The sequence below is a fragment of the Cryptomeria japonica genome, chromosome 2, assembly GCF_030272615.1.
Source record: "Cryptomeria japonica chromosome 2, Sugi_1.0, whole genome shotgun sequence".
NCBI lineage: Eukaryota > Viridiplantae > Streptophyta > Pinopsida > Cupressales > Cupressaceae > Cryptomeria > Cryptomeria japonica.
Window position 1 is genome coordinate 3579773 of NC_081406.1, and position 18584 is coordinate 3598356.

An 18584-nucleotide genomic window follows, 5' to 3' on the forward strand; every position below is an offset into this window, starting at 1 on the left:
ATCTTTGTTTTGTAACAAAATAGTATTAAGATTGTGTACTTATATGTTTCCCAATAACACAAAGAAGATCATAAGCTCATATAAGACAGAGAAAAATAACCTTCATAATTTGAAGAAACTACCAACAATTTATTACATCTTTGACAAAAAAAATATTGACATGATTTAAATTTGTATTACCAACAATTTATTACATCTTTGACAAAAAAAATATTGACATGATTTAAATTTGTATTACATTTGTAATTTTATAAATTACTATCCATTGCACCTCACCTAAATGCAAGGCCTAGTAATAAAAAGTGATGCCATCATGCCACGATCACGTTGCTTGAAAAGAAAAAGACGAGAGGGAACCACGTAGGATAAAAGCTCTAGAAAATCCTCGCACACAAACACGGAAAAAGAACACTCGGACAAATCTCCACCTATAAAGTGTCTGTTTGTTCCAAGTCTCCTTGATTTTTAAGCTAAAATATTTGCCTTGCTCGAAAGGAAAAATGTCCGGCGTGAGGGTTCAGGGTTTATCCTCTCTCTTCAGCAAATCCGTTCGAGCAGGTATAGTGGCCTCTCGAATACAGAACGACGGACTCGCCAATTTAACGCAATCGCAATACAGCAGAACGTTTTCCACATTACCTGCAAGAGGCCTCAATGGTGGAGAAGGAGAGGAGAGGAGATGGTCAAGGGGGCCTCTGGTGGCGGCGGGGGCATTTTCTTTTTCCTTTGCGGCCTCATCCTCCTTCTCCACTGCGGTTGCCAAGGAGCGCCCGCTGCATGAATTCGTTCCCAAGGAGCTTGTTCTTTACCAGTACGAGGCCTGCCCTTTCTGCAATAAAGTTAAAGGTATGGTCTCTGTTCTCTAATATTTTTTTTAACGGCTTTGTTTCTGGAGTTTTGGTATGTTCTGGGACCGCGCACTCGGTTAAAGCAGACTCTTTTAATCAGGTGAGGCGAGGTGGTCTGTTAGGGAATTAGATGTAATGGGATGGATGCTGCGAGATTACATCTGGCCAAGCCTCCACTGATAAGGATGAATTGGTCTTTTTAGGTACATCTCAGTTAGTGAGTTTGATGTTTTGACATAGCACTTGGTCAACATACTCACATTGCACCTAGTGAGGGTGACCTGATCTGTTAGGGCTACATGTTGTGTCCTAGTAGATCAACTTGCCCTCACTAGGCGTGCCCTAAGAATCTCTAATTCCATGGATATTGTTGATACAATTAAAGACATAATATTTCCACATTCCACCTAACAATCTCCAATCCCATTGATATTGTTGATACAATTAAAGACATAATTACTATGTAGAGTTTTTAGTATCAATATGATCTATCATAAAGATGAGACACTAGATGAGACATTCTTAATTTTTCTTGGCCTCATCTTGACGATGGATCACAAAGTGTGATTTGAAACATGGGTTAAAAAAAGCTTTACACAATTTTCTACTAGAACATTCTAATGTTTCTCTGAATACAAGTCAGGTTTTATGGATTTCACAAGAAGAATAAACTGATTTAAATGATCATTGCATGAGTAGAAATGTCATGTAAATATAAAATAGTGTTCTTTGAAATTACATTGAGTGTTTCTACATTTCACTCAAATATAGGGAACTTCTAAGAATCCATATTTGTTGGACAAATTGAAGCATAAAATAAAAAATCTTCTAGGTTTGAAAAAATTCTCACACTATTAAAGAATTGCCTTAATCCACGTATCTTACAAAATTGTAGGAAACCCAAAACATTGGCAAAAGCTTGTTTTATGTTTTTTTGGTTAAATGGTTGGTTTTGGCCATTTTGAAAGTTTTTTCAATATGACCGGAAAAAACAACTCCAAAGTAGAGTTATCGAGCTCAAGGGTACGAAGAAGTAAAGAAATTATTGAGATTAGAGGAAACTTTGTCAAATTGTTAGAAAGTATTTGCATTGGCAGATTTTCTACATTGTTTTGAATTCCTATTTGTGTTCATAATGCTTGATTAGAGCTGTAAACAAAGAGGTGTAGCCTTGACAAGTTGGTGGATCGGGGCTGACTCTTTTAATATGTATTGCTAACTCAATGAGTTAGTAGATGTTGGAATATGAACTAGTTAGTCTTTAGAGATGCTCGTTCCTCTTGAGAGAGTACGGGATTCACATCTTTTTTAGATAAATTGTATACATCTTACTTATCAATGATATTAGTGACTTCAAATCACTAATATTTTTCTTCGAGTTTAAAAATATTTTTGTTCTTTGTTTTTATTTTATTTACTCTAATTCATTTCTATCATAACATGTTAGAGTTATCCATCTTGTGTTGTGTGTTAGCTCGCTAAAAGCTCAATTAATGGTATCAAAGAGTTTTGTTTGTGGTTATGTGTCTCATTGTACAATGTCAAGTAAAGATTATATGGTCTTAACACGTTCCTTTCAATCAGTGTGAATGGTCTAATGTGGTTAGAAAACTAAGAAGAAGAGATCCTTTTGAACTATTGGTTAACAAAGTGCTTGTTGAGCAAAGGATCAAGATAATGTGCTAGTTCCTTGAGCTCTTCAATGATTAATGATGATGATATACATGACCTCAACAATAAAACCTTTTGGATAGATATCATTTGTGATATTTGTTGTTTTGAAAGAAAAATTGATATAGATGTTACAAGAAGTGTTTGGACCAATTGAAATCATATTTCTTTGTCAACAATTTCTCTTGTAATGAAAAACTAAAATCTGCATTTATAGAAGTTGCTTCACATGTCAAAAATGGTATGAATCATACTATCTTTAAATAGGCAAGGAGAAAGTACAAGGCGATGGATTAACATTTTAGTACAAAAGTTGGTATAAGCTAAGTCACAGGATACGACGATTTTCATGGATGAGGTTCGAATTTAATCGAATTTCAAACTTCTATAAAAAAAATCGAATTTAATCGAATTTCTTCTATAAAGCACTGCTATCCGCCTCTAAACACAACTCAGCTAGTCATGGGAATTCTTTGTATATGCTTTGTATCTATTGGGTCATGGGTATTTGCAACTGCTGGGTCGCCCTCGGATTTTCTCCAACAAGGGTCGCTATTTTGATAATTTATTAGAAGTATACATATATTTAAAAATAAACAAAATTATAGAAGGTGAATTTTATCCGATTTTTTTTTCGAATTTTTCCCTTGTCGAATTTCATCCGAATTTCATGGCCGTCGAATTCAAATTCGAATTCGAACCTTGTGACTTAGGGTATAAGTAATAAGGTAAGATGCATATCCTTCGAGTATTGCAATGGAAAAGGAAAAGACGATGATTTTAATACTTGAGAATGAGGATCCTTTGGTCAAAACATAGGTAGACTCTTTGAGGTAATCAAGGAGAAATAAAATATGAAAATTATGATGATTAATGTAAAACGTAACAAAAATTGTTGGCATTTTACATTTTAGTACAAAAAATGGCATAAGTAATAAGGTAAGATGCATATTGCATAGCTTTCAAGTATTGCAATGAAAAGGAAAAGGTGATGATTTTAACACTTGAGAATGAGGATACTTGGGTCAAAACATAGGTAGACTTTTTGAGGTAATCAAGGAGAAATCCTTCCATATGAAATTATGACGATTGATATAAAATGTGACAACAATTGTGTTTGGGTCGAGAATGTGCATGACTATACTAGTACATTTCATTACTTGATTGAAAAAGTTGGCAATGAAAGTACAAGGCAGCAATTTTATCACTTGTGCATGAGGATAGTTTGGTCAAAATATACGCGCACTTTGTTAATGTTATCAAGGAGGACTATTCACAACAATTATGATGAGTATAAAAAGTGTGACAACAATTGTGCTTGGGTTAAGAACAAGGAGTGCATGAGAATATACAAAAATTGGTGTAAGTTACATGGTAAGATTCATAGTTCTATTTTATTGTATAGGCTTGCAATAATATGTTGTCGAGATTTAACAAGATTTAACATATGTTTATTCACATTAGTAGGTCTTTGCTCAAGAAAGAGAAAAGTGGCATCAAGTTTAATGGTAAGCAATAATGTATAAATGTGATTGGTTGTACCATGAGTCTTATTCACCTCATGATCACTTAGTAAAAAGAAAGGAAGACCATTTTCACTTTTAACTCCGAAACATTAAGGTAATGCGGTAGCTACAATTGGATCAGTTGATGGTGGAATACAATGGTATTTTCACAATGCTAATGGTAGGTTTTCTGTATTGTATGGGACCCATTTGCCAAATGATCTTTTGTGTCGATTCTCAATTTTAAAGGATGGCAAGATTCAACAATAATTCAAGCGTTCATTTGATATGGTTGTAGGTGGCCAAGTGCCCTTAGAAGCTTGTTCGTGTTGGTCTTAAAAAGGACACAATGTGGCAATGTTGTGTTTAGTAAACAACATGATCTTGAAAAACAATTCAAATTTCCATATTGATGATTGGTAGGGCAAAAGTAGAGGCTCAAAATGCTTGACCAAGATTGATATCATTTGGGGTACTATTAGGTGTTTATCGAGTTGGATTGGAAGATGACATTCAAGTCGGAGGGGTTATTGTAGTTGTTATTTTGGTTGAATAGTGAGCTTGTGATGTCATAAAAATGATGATCAATCATTTACCTTTCATTGATTTTTTCATGGCTATCGACTTGGATGACATGCCCATATTCAACAAAACGTAAAGGACCATATGGATGACATGACTATCTACTTGGATGACATAAAGGACCATTTGGATCACACATGGCAACTTTGTGGACATCATTTAACAACACAAATTATATGTCAACCTTGAGAAATGTTTGTTTTATATGCATTGGATATTGAATCTAGGAAACATAACGTTAATATGTTTCTTCAGAGGAAAGGTAGAAATCAATAAGATTTTAAACCGCTTTGAGGGGGTGAACACCCAGATTTAGAGTATGGTGATATAGATTCAATATTATAACTTATGATGGTTTGGGGGAGCCTTTCACTTTCTTTTTTTTAAGCATAATCATGTGGGTACACATCCATTCATCCTATTAATTCGGCCTAAGGAAATAACCAAAACTAATAAATAAAATTATAACTTATGATGGTTTGGGAGAGCCTTTCACTTTCTTTTTTTTAAGCATAATCATGAGGGTACATATCCATTCATCCTATTAATTCGGCCTAAGGAAATAACTAAAACTAATAAATGAAAATATTAAGGTTAAGGATACCACAAATGCTTAACCTTATTACACTTAGGACGATAGAATATGATGGGCATTACACGTTTGTCCCCTTTAGAAAAGTGTTGCCCCTAACACTCAACAATTCTGGATTCCTTTGTATGAATTGTTCATCTTCCCACGTTGCATCTTTAGTTGGCATATTCTTCCACTTTAGTAGGAATTCAAAAATGGTCTTGTTTTGCAAATGCTTCACTCTTTTCTCAATGACAACGATAGATTCCAAAATAAACTTCCTTTCATCTAATTTAGACTATTTGACTAGATTGGAAGCTTGTTACATATTTACTTTATTGAAGCAAGAGACACAGAAGAGAGGATGAATTTTGGAAGAGGGTGAAAGTTCCAACTCATATGCTACATTGCCTATTTGATGGAGGACCTTAAGGGATCGTAAAATTTGGGTGCAAGCTTGATGTTCTTTTGTTGCTTAAGTGACATTTGTTTATAAGTTGCAACCAGACTTCCTAACATTGATTGCAAACTTCTCTCATAGGTTCTAACCACGACCCATCTTGAAGTTCTCACACCCATCTCTTCTCAATTTTTTTTCATGAGATTGAACGATGGTTTTTAGATCAATGTTAGCATGAATAGAAGAAATAGATGAGAGTAGAGGTATGATTTCTTAAATTGAGGTCTCGATCTTATATTATCAAAGGACGTTTAAGAATAGATGAGAATTTCGATAGGAATAATGATGGTAATTACAATAGCCTTAAGAAGGTAGTTACAAAAGACTATTGTAGACAATTGTTATAGGAGATGCATTATCACATTATTATTATTCTAACATACTAAATTATGATCCAAGACTTTTAGGGTCGATTCTAGGCATATAAATAGGTCTAGGGATATTATAAAGCACACTAGTGATAGGTTTAGGACAAGAATTAAGTGAAATGGCTTCTAAAACATGCTATAGGGATGAACAATAAAATGAGTGTAGAAATGTAAGGTGGATATTGCAGATAGATGATTGCCAACCTTACAAACCCTAAGAGATTTGTTTTTTTTTAATTAATTCGTTATTTCTTTCCATTGATTGGGTCTTGTCCTTTGTCACAATTCTTAATTTAGGATGTCCATTCACTTTCTTCAAGTGCAAATAAATTTGATTGGTGGACCAAAAAGAGTTGTCAAAGTGAGTGGTTGACTTCCATTTCAAATTTGTTATAGTTTAGTCAATACATTAAACATTGTGTTTTTTTCATATGCTTGAGCTTTTGGTGTAGGGTTCTATTTAGTGTTGGTGACTTGCACCATATCTATGCTTTTATTGTGTTTACTTCTTATGAAGCAAGTCATTAACATGCTATTTTGTGTTCATTTTTGGCGTCAGTGAATTGCACTATATTTTTAAGTGTAGTTCATGTACTTGTTATAAAATCGTGTCATGTCAATGGCCTGTTTTTAGTGCCTTGCCCATGTACACCATTTGGGACAAAGGTTGATGAAATTTTATTTCAAGGCTTCATTGTGCTCTTTTTTTTTTTTGTCATTATAGTAAGTTGCTTTGTCTCCTTGGTTGTTATTGATACATGGTTTCTGAAGAGGTCATCTTGTTATCTATACCCTGTCTATCTTGCTTTACTAATGCTTTATGAATTCTAGGGTCTTTGCTATTATGTAGGTGGAAGGATGCATAATTATGCCGAGAGGCATCTACAATGACATCAAAATGCCCGTAAACAAAAATCTATTTTTGAAACAATTTGACATGCAAATGACGGGTAAATGCATGAAATATGCCATGTTTCAGCTTTTGTGGAGGTGTTATTTTATTACTCCAAATAAAATAGAACCCTCGCCACTTGTCTGCAGCTAGATTCACAGCTTTTTGCATGTAGGACTTTAATAGATTTGTATTCTTGGTGTTTAGTATTTTAGAACAACATTTATTTTACAGATGATTCTCTTCTATTATAAGATATCTCTCAGCATATTTTACATATATTTTTTAAATATAGGTATACTAATATTAGCAGTGTAGAAGATGCTTTGAATGGAATACTCCAGTTTTCTTTGTTTATTAGTATATCCTTGTTTTATGAAAATGTAATCTTTAGAAGGAGCCAATGTTTTGTAATTATTTAGAAACTATGAGATGATGCTATATATCATTGTTTATCAGTTATGTTTTTCTCCCTTGGAGCCATTGAAGGGTTCAACATGGACATATTTTGTCTATGTCCAATTTAAATCACGGTAAAAACTTGTAGAATAATATTTTTGTTGTTTTGACACATTTTTTTGTATTGGCAGCTTTTCTGGACTACCATGATTTGCCATACAAGATAGTTGAGGTAAATCCAATCAGCAAGAAGGAAATAAAATGGTCTGATTATAAGAAAGTGCCAATATTGGTGGTTGATGGGGAGCAACTAAATGATTCATCAGGTATGTAATTTTGATACATACTTTTGAATAGAATAAATTTTGTCTCATTGCCATTATTTTGATAATCCTATTTACCAATCAATAGATGTATGTGCCCTGTTTTATTTTAGTTTATTTGTAAAGACTGTTGTAACTTAAGTGGCTTAAATAATAACATTTTTTATTATGACATTTGTAGCAATAATTAATAACTTAGATGAGCGAATTCATCCCAACAAGGAAAGATTGCCTACAAAGGATACAGAAGAGGAGGAAAAATGGCGCAGGTACCAATATTTATATATTCTTGTGACGATTTCCTTTCCTTGCTATTTTTTCCTCAACATATGGTGGTTCAAAGTTGACAAACAATGTATATGTTCTTTCTTCTAAACAACTTTTTATCATTTCAAGTTAATAGATTCACATATTTTTTATAAGTAATTAATTTTATTGATTTAAGCCATTCATATCATATTTATCCAGATCAATTATTTTTGGGGCAAGAAAAGCATCCTATATTAATATATACTAATACAGGCAGAGTGTTAAATACAGATTTTGTTTCTCCCAAATTATGCTATCACACATCAATGACATTACTACAGAAAGTCTCAAAGTTATACAACGATTGATTTACTACTTCTATGATATCCCATGTATAGTCCTTGATGAGATGCATAGTGTGTTTACTAAACCAGAAGGTCTTTGCGACCATAGCAGCACAAATCTTTTGAGGGAAAAATTGGTAAACAAATTGTATAAGGTTTTTTCAAAAAAAAAAAAAAAAAAGGATTTAATCGAGAAAAAATATGATTTCAAAAAACACAAAAATGCAGAAAAATGGATGAAAACTTGCTGTTTTTTAAATTGGAAGGCATTTCAACAGCATAGAGATACAGAGAGAAGTTAAAATCGAAATTTTATTCCATGAATTGTTGAATATAGATTTTGGTCATTTATGTTCTTATTGGTGTGTTTACATTGCATTGCACAATGCATATTGCATAGTGCATAAATAAGAACTAGATGCAAATTGTTTTCAAATTTTCAATTACAATCTACTTTGTATAAAGTTAACCTACAAATTGAGTGCAAAGTACCGAATAATTAGAAGTAGCCAATGGCTGTTGTTGTAAGAAGAGAGCTACACTAGAGAGCTACAGGCCCTGATGATGAATCTCGTGAGACAGTCTTTTCTGAGTCATCCAACTAGATCACTCTTTTTACCTTATTCCTGTTGTATATAGGATTCTTTTGATTTTGTGGCCGTGTAGATTGACTCCAATCTATTTCTGTACTTGAATGCCCACACCGTCTAGTCATGTTTTTTTGGTGTATATATTGATCTCCAATGTCAGTAAAGGTATTAATAAAATAGAGATTAAAATGGTCTCCTTTTCTTCCCAATTTATATATTTCATGTCATTAAATTTGTTAAAAAAGTTAGTTGCACAATCTATATATTAATTTAATTGTGTAAAGTTGTTAGATCAAAACAGCTCCAAGAGATTAGATCTTCAAAGCAATTTTTTATAATTGAAAGAGTTATACATATCAGTAATGCACATGAATGAAAAACTATAATTTAACAGAACCATTGTATTTATCAATAATACACATGAATGAAAAACTATAATGTAACAGAACCATTGTATTTATTTTATCTTCTCATTTATCTTTTTTTCATATTGTATAATTCTATTTTCTTTCCATTTTCTAAAAAATATTTTTAAATCCTGTTTTATAAGAGATTCCTAGTGGGCTATTTTCTTTTGTTGACAATTTTCAATTCTTTTTTAAGAATAGGTAATGTTGGGAGGCATGGTGGTGACCTTAAAGAACTTTTTCTTTTCAAATGAATGAAAAACTATAATGTAACAGAACCATTGTATTTATTTTATCCTCACATTTATCTTTTTTCATATTGTATTATTCTATTTTCTTTCCATTTTATAAAAATTAGTTTTAAATCCTGTTTTATAAGAGATTCCTATTGGGCTATTTTCTTTTGTTGACTGTTTTCAATTCTTTTTTAAGAATAGGTAATGTTGGGAGGCATGGTGGTGACCTTAAAGAATTTTTTCTTTTCAAATTATTTTATTATTTATTTTTGTTCATCGACCATTTTTTTATATGTTTTTAAATTTTACATAAGTTTTATTTGTTAAGCAACTTAAAAAGCACATTAAAATTTATCAAATATATGAAGTTGTTAAATCGTTGAACAATACACAGTTATTCGTAGTAAACTGAAGTTCTCCATTTTTCCTCAATTTTTGTTTTGATCGGTAATTCTTGTATTATATTGATTCAAAAAATGATTTACTTTTTATATATTATGCCCTCGTCTATGCTATCCGGGCCATTTCCTATAAACCCCTTACATACAAGAGTCAAAATATATTCAATCCCTTTCCCCAATTACATCTATTGCATCTTCAACAAGCGAAAAATTCAAAAACTTAGTGGCAGGTTCCACCACCTCCTATCCTTCCTCCACCATAGCCTTGCCTTTGTCGTTCTCCACCACCATTGTCGCTGTGCTCTGGTTCATGGTCTCCGGATGAACACTGCCACCAGATGACTCCCCTGAACAGAACCCGAACCGTCCTCGACCTCTTCTTTCTCGTAGGTCACCCGTGCTTTCGCCTTGGAGGAGCTCTCGAGGCCTTCAAAGTTCGGTAATTTGCATAGGGCCCCCCCTTGGCTTGCTCCAGATGGTTCTCCCAAGCCATCACCGAGGCAATGTATTGTTTCACGCCCTGCATCCCGATTTTGGCTGATGCTCTCCTCACTTCCTTGTTGCTATTCGCACTCCATAAGAGGAACGGCCTGAGGGGGGGCGAATTCACTCACATGTAACCATGTCCCTCTAGGGCATACAAACCCTTCTCACGCACCATAGCCTACAGGCTATCCATTCCTTCCAACCATTCTTTCCTCACACTTCTGTGCATTATCTCCATCGCCGAGTTTCTAGTCTCCAATTCCAGGCACCATGCCATGAACATCGAAGCAATGTTTGCATTGGTGCGATACCTGAATTCACCCCTCAAGTATTCCTCCTCGAGCACAATCTTCACTCTCGTGATCAATATTCTCTCCTCAAAGGCGAAAATGTTGGCCAGTCCGTCATCGGTGATGCACCCCCAGAATGCCAACTGCTGTTTGCTAGTCTGCAGTGAGAAATTCGCTTCCATTTCTCCAAACTTGCTCACTCACTCCGCCTTTCGCTTTACTGAGTCGCTAAGGAATGGACTTTCCAATTCATGTCTTGTGGTTTATAATTCATCTCATCTACCCTGCGTCTTAATTGCCTTGTCCAGCTTGGCATACCTCATAAACATTGGCAACATACTAAACCTTACGGATTCTTCTCCTAGATGGAGATTTTTTAGGTTTGCGAGCTATTTTAAACACTGTCAAATCTGCTAGGATCATCCACCGCTATTGGCCACCATTCTTCTCTTCAGTTGGTACAAAGCTCATCATTTCACATACTTTCGCCTCACTCATCAGCCAATCCTATGTACTTACTTCGGTTCCCTTGCTGAGCGCAATTCATTTCTACATATCTTGCCTTGCTGTCCTTAATGATTTAGTAATCTCCCCTTGGCTTAGCATTAATTTGTTGCCGTCAACCCTGCCTCATCCCACTTAATTTCTCCTTGCCGATAATCCACTGCTTCCTTAGCTTGGGTATCAACATCTTGATTTCCTTCTCTCAGTTTATGGGATATCTTGAATTTTGGAACTTCTCTTAATAGCTTATTAATGATCTGAATAATCGTGTCAATTTTCCAATGGGAAGCCTCTCCTTTCGAAAATCGCCTGTGTGATAATTTTTGAATCACCTTCCAATTGCAGATTCCTCATCTCGAGCCTTCTTGCGATTTGAATTGCCGTTAGGGCAGCATTAGTTTCTGCTAAGTTATTAGTTGTTATTCCTAGTCCCTGTCCCACACTTTGCCAGGATCGTGCCTTCATGATTTCTTGCCACACATCCTGCGCCTGATTTACTCGGGTTACCCCTAGTCGCTCCATCAAAATTTACCTTAATTCGGTCCACGTTTGGGGGTTTCCACTTAATGTTTTTTCTCTGATTATCTTTAGGATCAACCCTAGGGAGCCCATTAACGGGTCTAAACTTAATTAGGGGCCATTGGGTTTGAATTTTACTGTCAAGCCAACTATAGGGCTGTTTAGTCAAATCTATCATTGAAGCCGCAGAGCTTACTAGCTCCGAAATGGATCTTTCAATTCTGCTCCAGAGTCGTTCTTCTTCCTCCTTGTCTTGGAAGATCCTCTGGTTCCTCTCTTTCCACACCTCCCATATTAAAGATAAAGGGGCAACTTTTCAAATGCTTGAATATACTGACTTATCACTCCAGCACCCCCAGGCTTGGAACCAACTTAGTAGAATTTCTGAAAGAGGAGTGATCCAATCGAGTTTCTGCAATAGTCTCATCCAACAGCGTTGCGCCACCGAACAGTGTAGGAGTAAGTGTGTTGACGTCTCCGCTTCCTTTTTGCACATTACACACGTGAAAGGACTGACAAATCCCAACTTACTTAACCGGTCCCCTGTGAGAATTCTATTCCTTATGGCCAGCCATGCAAAGGATCCAGCTTTTTGAAGGCAATCTTTACTCCAAAGAAGATGTTGCGGCCACTGATTCTCCATTTGATCTTGATCCAGAAGTTTGTACCCAATATTACCACTTTTCGCTCCAACCCAGATGATTTGATCTTCCTCATCTGAGAATTTGACCATTGGGGTCTGTAGCAACTCTCTGAATCTAAGCTCCGCATCTCCTGGCAGACTCAATTCCACTGGGTCCTTCCATTTCTAGATCGGAACCCCAAAGCATTCTTCTTGGGTAATGAAATCTGCCACATATTCACCCCACCTAATATTCGTAACACTTCGAATGTCTTGCCATGTTCTATCCGAATTCAGGTTCTGGAAACCCTCCCATGAGTCCTCCCAAAATCTAGCTTTTCTCCCATTTCCGATCTTCCAAGTCAAGTGATTCATGATTACATCCCTAAAGTTGAGCAGGAAATTCCAAATTGCTGATCCTCTGGGTGGGTTTCTTATTGTTAGAATTCTTTCTCTGCCCTACCTATCCAGATATTTGTTCACCAGTATACGAACCCATTTTTGATTTGGATTCTTGTACATACTTCAAATAAGCTTCACCCCCATTGCCTCATTCACTAAGTTCCATTTTCTAATCCCTGCCCCTCCTCTGTCTCTCTATTCGCAAATTTTGTCCCACGCCAACAATGGTATCTTGTCTATCTCTTGATTGCCGTTCTAGAAGAATTTCCTCATCCCTTTCTCGATTACCTTGATTATCTTTTCTGGAATTCTTAAACAAGACATAGAGTATAAGGAGATTGCAGATACCACCGATTTGAGCATCAATATTCTTCCTGCAGATGTGAACCATTTACTTTTCCATCCTTCCATTTTGCCTAAACAGTTCTCAATTAGTTTGTTCCATAAGTTCCACCTGCAAGCCCCGCCAAAAAGAGGAATACCTAAGAACTCTCCAGCTAGTTGATCCACTGTAATGCCCGATGTGTTAACTATTTCTCTTTGAATGTCAGCATTTGTATTGTAGCTGTACGTTTCTGACTTGTGCTAGTTCACCGCCTGTCCTGGTACTCTGCAATACTTATCAAGCGTATTGCGCATAATCATATCTTCTTGGATTGTTGCTTCCCCCAATAATAGAGTATCATCTGCAAATTCTGTATGAGTGACTGCTTCCATGCTCCTCGCTGTCCTGAAACCTTTCCACCTACCTATCTCCCTGAGTTTAGTAATCATTCTTCCCAAAGCCTCCACCAGGATAATGAATAAGACGGGTGATAAGGGGTCACCTTGACGAATGCCTCTTGAGGTTGAGAAGAATCCTTGAGGGCTGCTATTGACCAAAACTGATATTCTTGTAGAGGATATACTAATTTTTGTCCACTCCAGCCAAGCATTGCTAAAACCAATTTTTTCCATGACCTTGAGAAGAAAGAACCTATTGACGTGATCATAAGCCTTCCGAATATCTAGTTTAACCAACATTCTACTTGTCTTCGCCTTTTTGATAGAATGGATTGCCTCATGTGCCACAATAATCCCCTCAACAATGGATCTGTTAGGAGTGAACCCACTTTGCTCCTCTAATATAATATCTGGAAGAACTTTTTCAGCCTGTTCGCCGTCACTTTTGCAATGATCTTGTAAGTAGTATTGCACAGTGAAACCGGATGGAGATAATCAAAGGATTGCACATTGTCCTTCTTTGGAATCAATGCTATGAAAGTATTGTTAAGTGCTTTGGATATGTATCTCTTCTCCCTAGCTTCCTCCACCATTTCCCATAAATCTGATTTCACAATCTCCCAAAAATTGTGAAAAAGGGATGGCGGAAACCCTTTGGACCTGGAGCCTTATCACCCTCCATAGAGAAAAGAGTGGATTTAACTTCCTCCATTGTGACTTTCTGACATAGAAACCTATTTGCTTGCTCTGAGATTCTAGATGGGATGTGACTTAAGACTTCGATTGAATTGTCTGCTAATACGTTCCCATCATTTGTCAATAGGTTCTAGAAGTAATTCACCACCTCTTTGTTGATATCCTTTGTCTGAGTTAGTATAGAAGCCTTCTCCATCTTTGATTTGATAGATTCTGTTGGAAACCCTTCTCGCCTTTACCGAGTTGTGAAAAAAATTTGTATTCTTGTCCTCTTCTTGAAGCCAGCATTCTTTGGTTTTTTGTCTCCAGAAAGTCACCTCCTTGGCCAAAATTTCCACAAGTTGTGAATGTAGGTTTTTCTCTTCTCGTTTATTTCTGCTAATCTGTTTTCTAATCTTTTTTTTTCAGCAAATATATTACCAAATTGAGTGCAGTTCCACTCATTTAGTTTTTCCTCGAGGAATTGCAATTTCCTTACTACAGCAAAGACTCTTGTACCTTTAATCTTGGGTGCATTCTACTACCACATAGAGATCAACTCTTTTATATTTGCATCTTGCAGCCACATCTTCTCAAATTTAAAGGGGCATCTAATTGGGACTTTATCATTATGCAGCAGAAGCATGATAGGAAAATGGTCCGAACCAGAGTAGGGAACAATCCCTCCCAAATTGAGGAAGAAAAGTTCTAGTTTCCTGACAAAAGAAAGCGATCAAGCTTCTGGGCAATGAGGCCATCGCTTGCTTGTCTATTCGTCCACGTGAAACAACCATTCTTGAATTTAAGATCTATTAGTGTGTTCCCCTCAATGAAATTCTTCTATAGCAAATGACTGTTGTTACTTGTTATGGCCCCCAATACCACCCCTCTTCTCCATTGGGTTACAAATTGCATTAAAATCCCCTCTCAGGATCACCCATCTATTTCCTACAAATTTCAAAAAGTTAGAGATTTGATCCCATGCCTCTGCTTTCTCTCTCCTCGAAGGCAGGCCATAAACATTGATCAATATGAATTCATGTTGTCTTGAAGGTTCCTCATTAACACTGCTAACCAGTTTCTGTTTAGAGCCAATTCTTCTCCCTTGAAAGAACTCGCTCTCCAAAGGGTACTCAGATCACTTGATGCTCCTTCAGCATCCACCATAGAGCTTTGTCACATTCTCCATTTTTGTTGGAATTTATTTCTATCTTCCAATTTGATTTTTGTCTCGTGTAGCATCACAATGTTTGATTTCACCTAATCAATACCTCTTTTGATCAGGGGAACTTTGTCAGGGGCATTGCAGCCCCTGACATTCCATGATAGCAGCCTCATTGTCCCCTAGGAAGTTTAATGCCCTTCTCGAATCTAAGCTTTCGTTGTCCTTTCGCACTGCCTGCCATTTCTAGTTGTGTTTTCTTGGATCTCTTTCGCCTGCTTTTCTTTTCCCCCACATTGATTTTGCTCGAGGAGGCCAAAGATTGGACAATCGTCCTTACACCACTAACATCTTCCTCCTCATCTAAATCAAAAGGGTCTTCATCCTCCGTCTCCACTCCTGCTATACCCTCAAAACTTATTCTCCTCGGAGTTACCTTGAGAGGAGATAGGCCCTCACATTCCGGTCTTGGATAGCTTGGTTTGGTGCTTCCTCCCTCCACAGGCGCATTTTCTGTATCTTCACTTGATCTGCATCTCTTCTTGTGTTGTGAAGAGGTCCTCCTTTGATATGTTTTACCAGGGGACCAAGCTTCAGATATCTGTGGTTGCTCTATTTTGTTACCCATCTCCTTTAAAGGCGTTCTTCCTATAGTTAAGCTGTCCAAGACCATCTCCATATTGTTTGTCTCCTCCAACGGGTTCGTTTTTGTTGCCTCCTCTCCTATTGTTCCCATTTCCTTTGATTGAGCCGACCCTTCTTGTCTGGCAATACTAGGATCTGCCTTGTCTGAGTACTCTCCCGTTGGGGCACTTTGCCTTCCTTCTTCTGCTTCAAGGGTTCTAACTCCTCTTGACTATCTGTGCTTGCGTCTACTGCCCCCTGTTTGTCTCATGGTTTCCAACTCCTATTTCAGTTGATTTATCAACTTCATCTCCAATCTCCTGGAAAAACCCATCGTCCTCCCTGTACTCCTCCCCCTCCTCCTTAGCTTTACTAGTTTTCAAGCACTCCTCTGCTTTGTGTTCGTTGCTCCTAAATTTCTTGCAGGTTTCCACAATATATTCCACTTCAATCCTCTGAACCCAGATGCCTTCATCCATGATTAGTTCTATTTCCTTCGGCAATGGGGGGTTTGGTCACCACATAATGCAGATTCTTGTGTAAACACTTCGTCTGTTGCTTCTACTGCTTCGTCTTCTTTGACGAATCTCCCAATCTGGTTCCCAATGTTCTTAAGTGTTTCAGTTTCCCAGTACTCTCTTGGGAGGTTGTAGAGTCTAATCCAAACTGGAACTTCTTCAATCTTTGCTCAAAGAGGTCGAAATTTGGCTCCCACTCTTTGAGACATACTCCCATTCCGTCCATTAGGAATGGACCCCCTTGGAGGATGTTTTCCTTGCTTCTCTTGTCCAAGCAAATGACTAGGAAAAATCCATTAGACAGAGATTTAATGATTGTCTCCTTTCCCTAGGTCACTTTGCACCATCTCCTAACTTTTGTGAGAGCCGGCCAGTCACCTGCCCACTTTATGAAAAGTCTTCTGTCCTTGAGAAAACTCACAGAGTCCTTCCAGCCCTCGTCTTCGACTCTAAGTGAAATCCTTCTTTCATTGTCTGCAAGGCTGCCTTCCTGGATTTCGATCTCCTTTGGTTTTCCTTGCCTAGGCTGCCACATCTTCTTTGCTATATTGTTAAAACCTCCCTTGCAGCTTGTAAATAGCTCCGTGTACCCCCATTTTCTTGGTGGAGATTGATTCCGTCTTTGCCATCCTGGCTTCATACCACAGTTGTTGTTCCATTCCTGGTTCGCTTTCTGATCCTCCCAAACCCGGTGCGATGGATTCCATGCAAGCCAACTTGCCTTGTTGTCTTCTGTGAAACCGCCCTGAGAAATTTGACTGTTGCAAATGCCTGTCTCTCCATTTGCATGCTCTATTTTTCCTCAAAATTTTGTTGCAATATGTTTTTTAAATTTTGAACTCAAAAGTTTCACTGGCATATCCAAATTTGTAAAAAATTATATTCCATAAAATTTTCCGTATTATTAACTAATATTGCACTCGTGTAAGCTTTATGTACATCAACAAATATTGTTGTTGTATTTGTTGGTCTTACGAATTGTTTTGCTCTCTTGAAGGTTCATAAAATATTTCTATAAATCTACAACTAGCTTATACTATTTTTTATAGTTTATGTACATTTGAGATGAGGATAATCCCACTTGTTTCTTGTTCAATCAACTTGGTAGTGTTCGAAGTTGTAGGTTCTCAAATCCCGAAAGCTAGGCTGCTCTTTGAGTGTTAGGAGTGCCAAACTTAGAGCATCAAGTCTCTAACTTATGATCAGGTAGGGCAACAATGGACCAAGTGTTGATGATGGGTAATCCCTTCATTTCGGGCTCAACTAGTTCTAGGGGGGTTTCCTAGAGGTTTACTCAATAGGATCAATCACAACAAAAGATATATAAATAAAAAAAGCTGTAGTAGTACCTAGTGTAGTCTTGGTCCCAAAGGTTACCATTAGATCAATGACTAACATATTGCACATAAGACCTCTTATTTAGCTGATATGGACATCATCCCACGATTGCAAGATGTGGGTATGCCAAACATGATTCTTTAGGTTGATAGCTGATATGGATTGCATAGATATTTCCCTGGTTGAATTATTGAATCATGAGATGCATACAAATTATTGTTCTATTCCTAAGCTACTAGTGTAAGATGTTTTCATTTTAGGTGTGGTGGATCAATACTTCTATGACCGTGCCTAATCCATTGGGTTACAAAGTCATAGCATACCATGAGAGAACATTTTGAAATCACAAAGAATATGAGCGGTGCATATACATTCACCATAGACATGATATCAAATAGTTGAACATACTTGTAATTCATCGCCAAACTATAAAAATCCATATGTAATAAGCAAAAGACCATTACAAAGCTTGTAACAAATTAGAATGTTATCTCAATTATCAATTACTATCGCATTCCTACCAATGGATGCAGCAAGAGAGAACCTAAGCACAAAATTCCCCAAAATATCTACAAGAAGAGCCATGGAGACATTCAATGACTGATATCATTTACAAAACTAGTTCCTTATGATTTACAAAATATGATGCCCTATAGGCGACTAGATGTGTAGGAATTGAAATCCTACAAGCTTCTCATCACTTGTAGTCATGTGGAGAGCATAATAATCGTTTGGGAAATTAATCGGCAAAACAAAAGTATAAGATTTTTTTAAAAATCGGGAAAAAATTGGATTTACAAAAAAATGTAAAAAATTGCAAACAAAACAATCAAAAACGACTTTTTTTTGATATTTTAGGGCATTTCCATAGCATA

The 18584-nt window shown here is 36.6% G+C and overlaps 1 protein-coding gene across 1 annotated transcript in view; it reads left to right on the forward strand.

Annotated features, from left to right (window-relative positions):
- Positions 1-413: 413 nt before the first annotated feature.
- LOC131052314 (uncharacterized) overlaps positions 414-18584 on the forward strand; it is a 33100-nt gene continuing 14929 nt past the window's right edge. The window contains exons 1-3 of the mRNA XM_057986943.2: positions 414-846; positions 7488-7622; positions 7801-7888. Coding sequence (XP_057842926.2) covers positions 501-846; positions 7488-7622; positions 7801-7888 — 569 coding nt within the window. The 5' untranslated portion in view covers positions 414-500. The remainder of the gene's footprint in view (positions 847-7487; positions 7623-7800; positions 7889-18584) is intronic.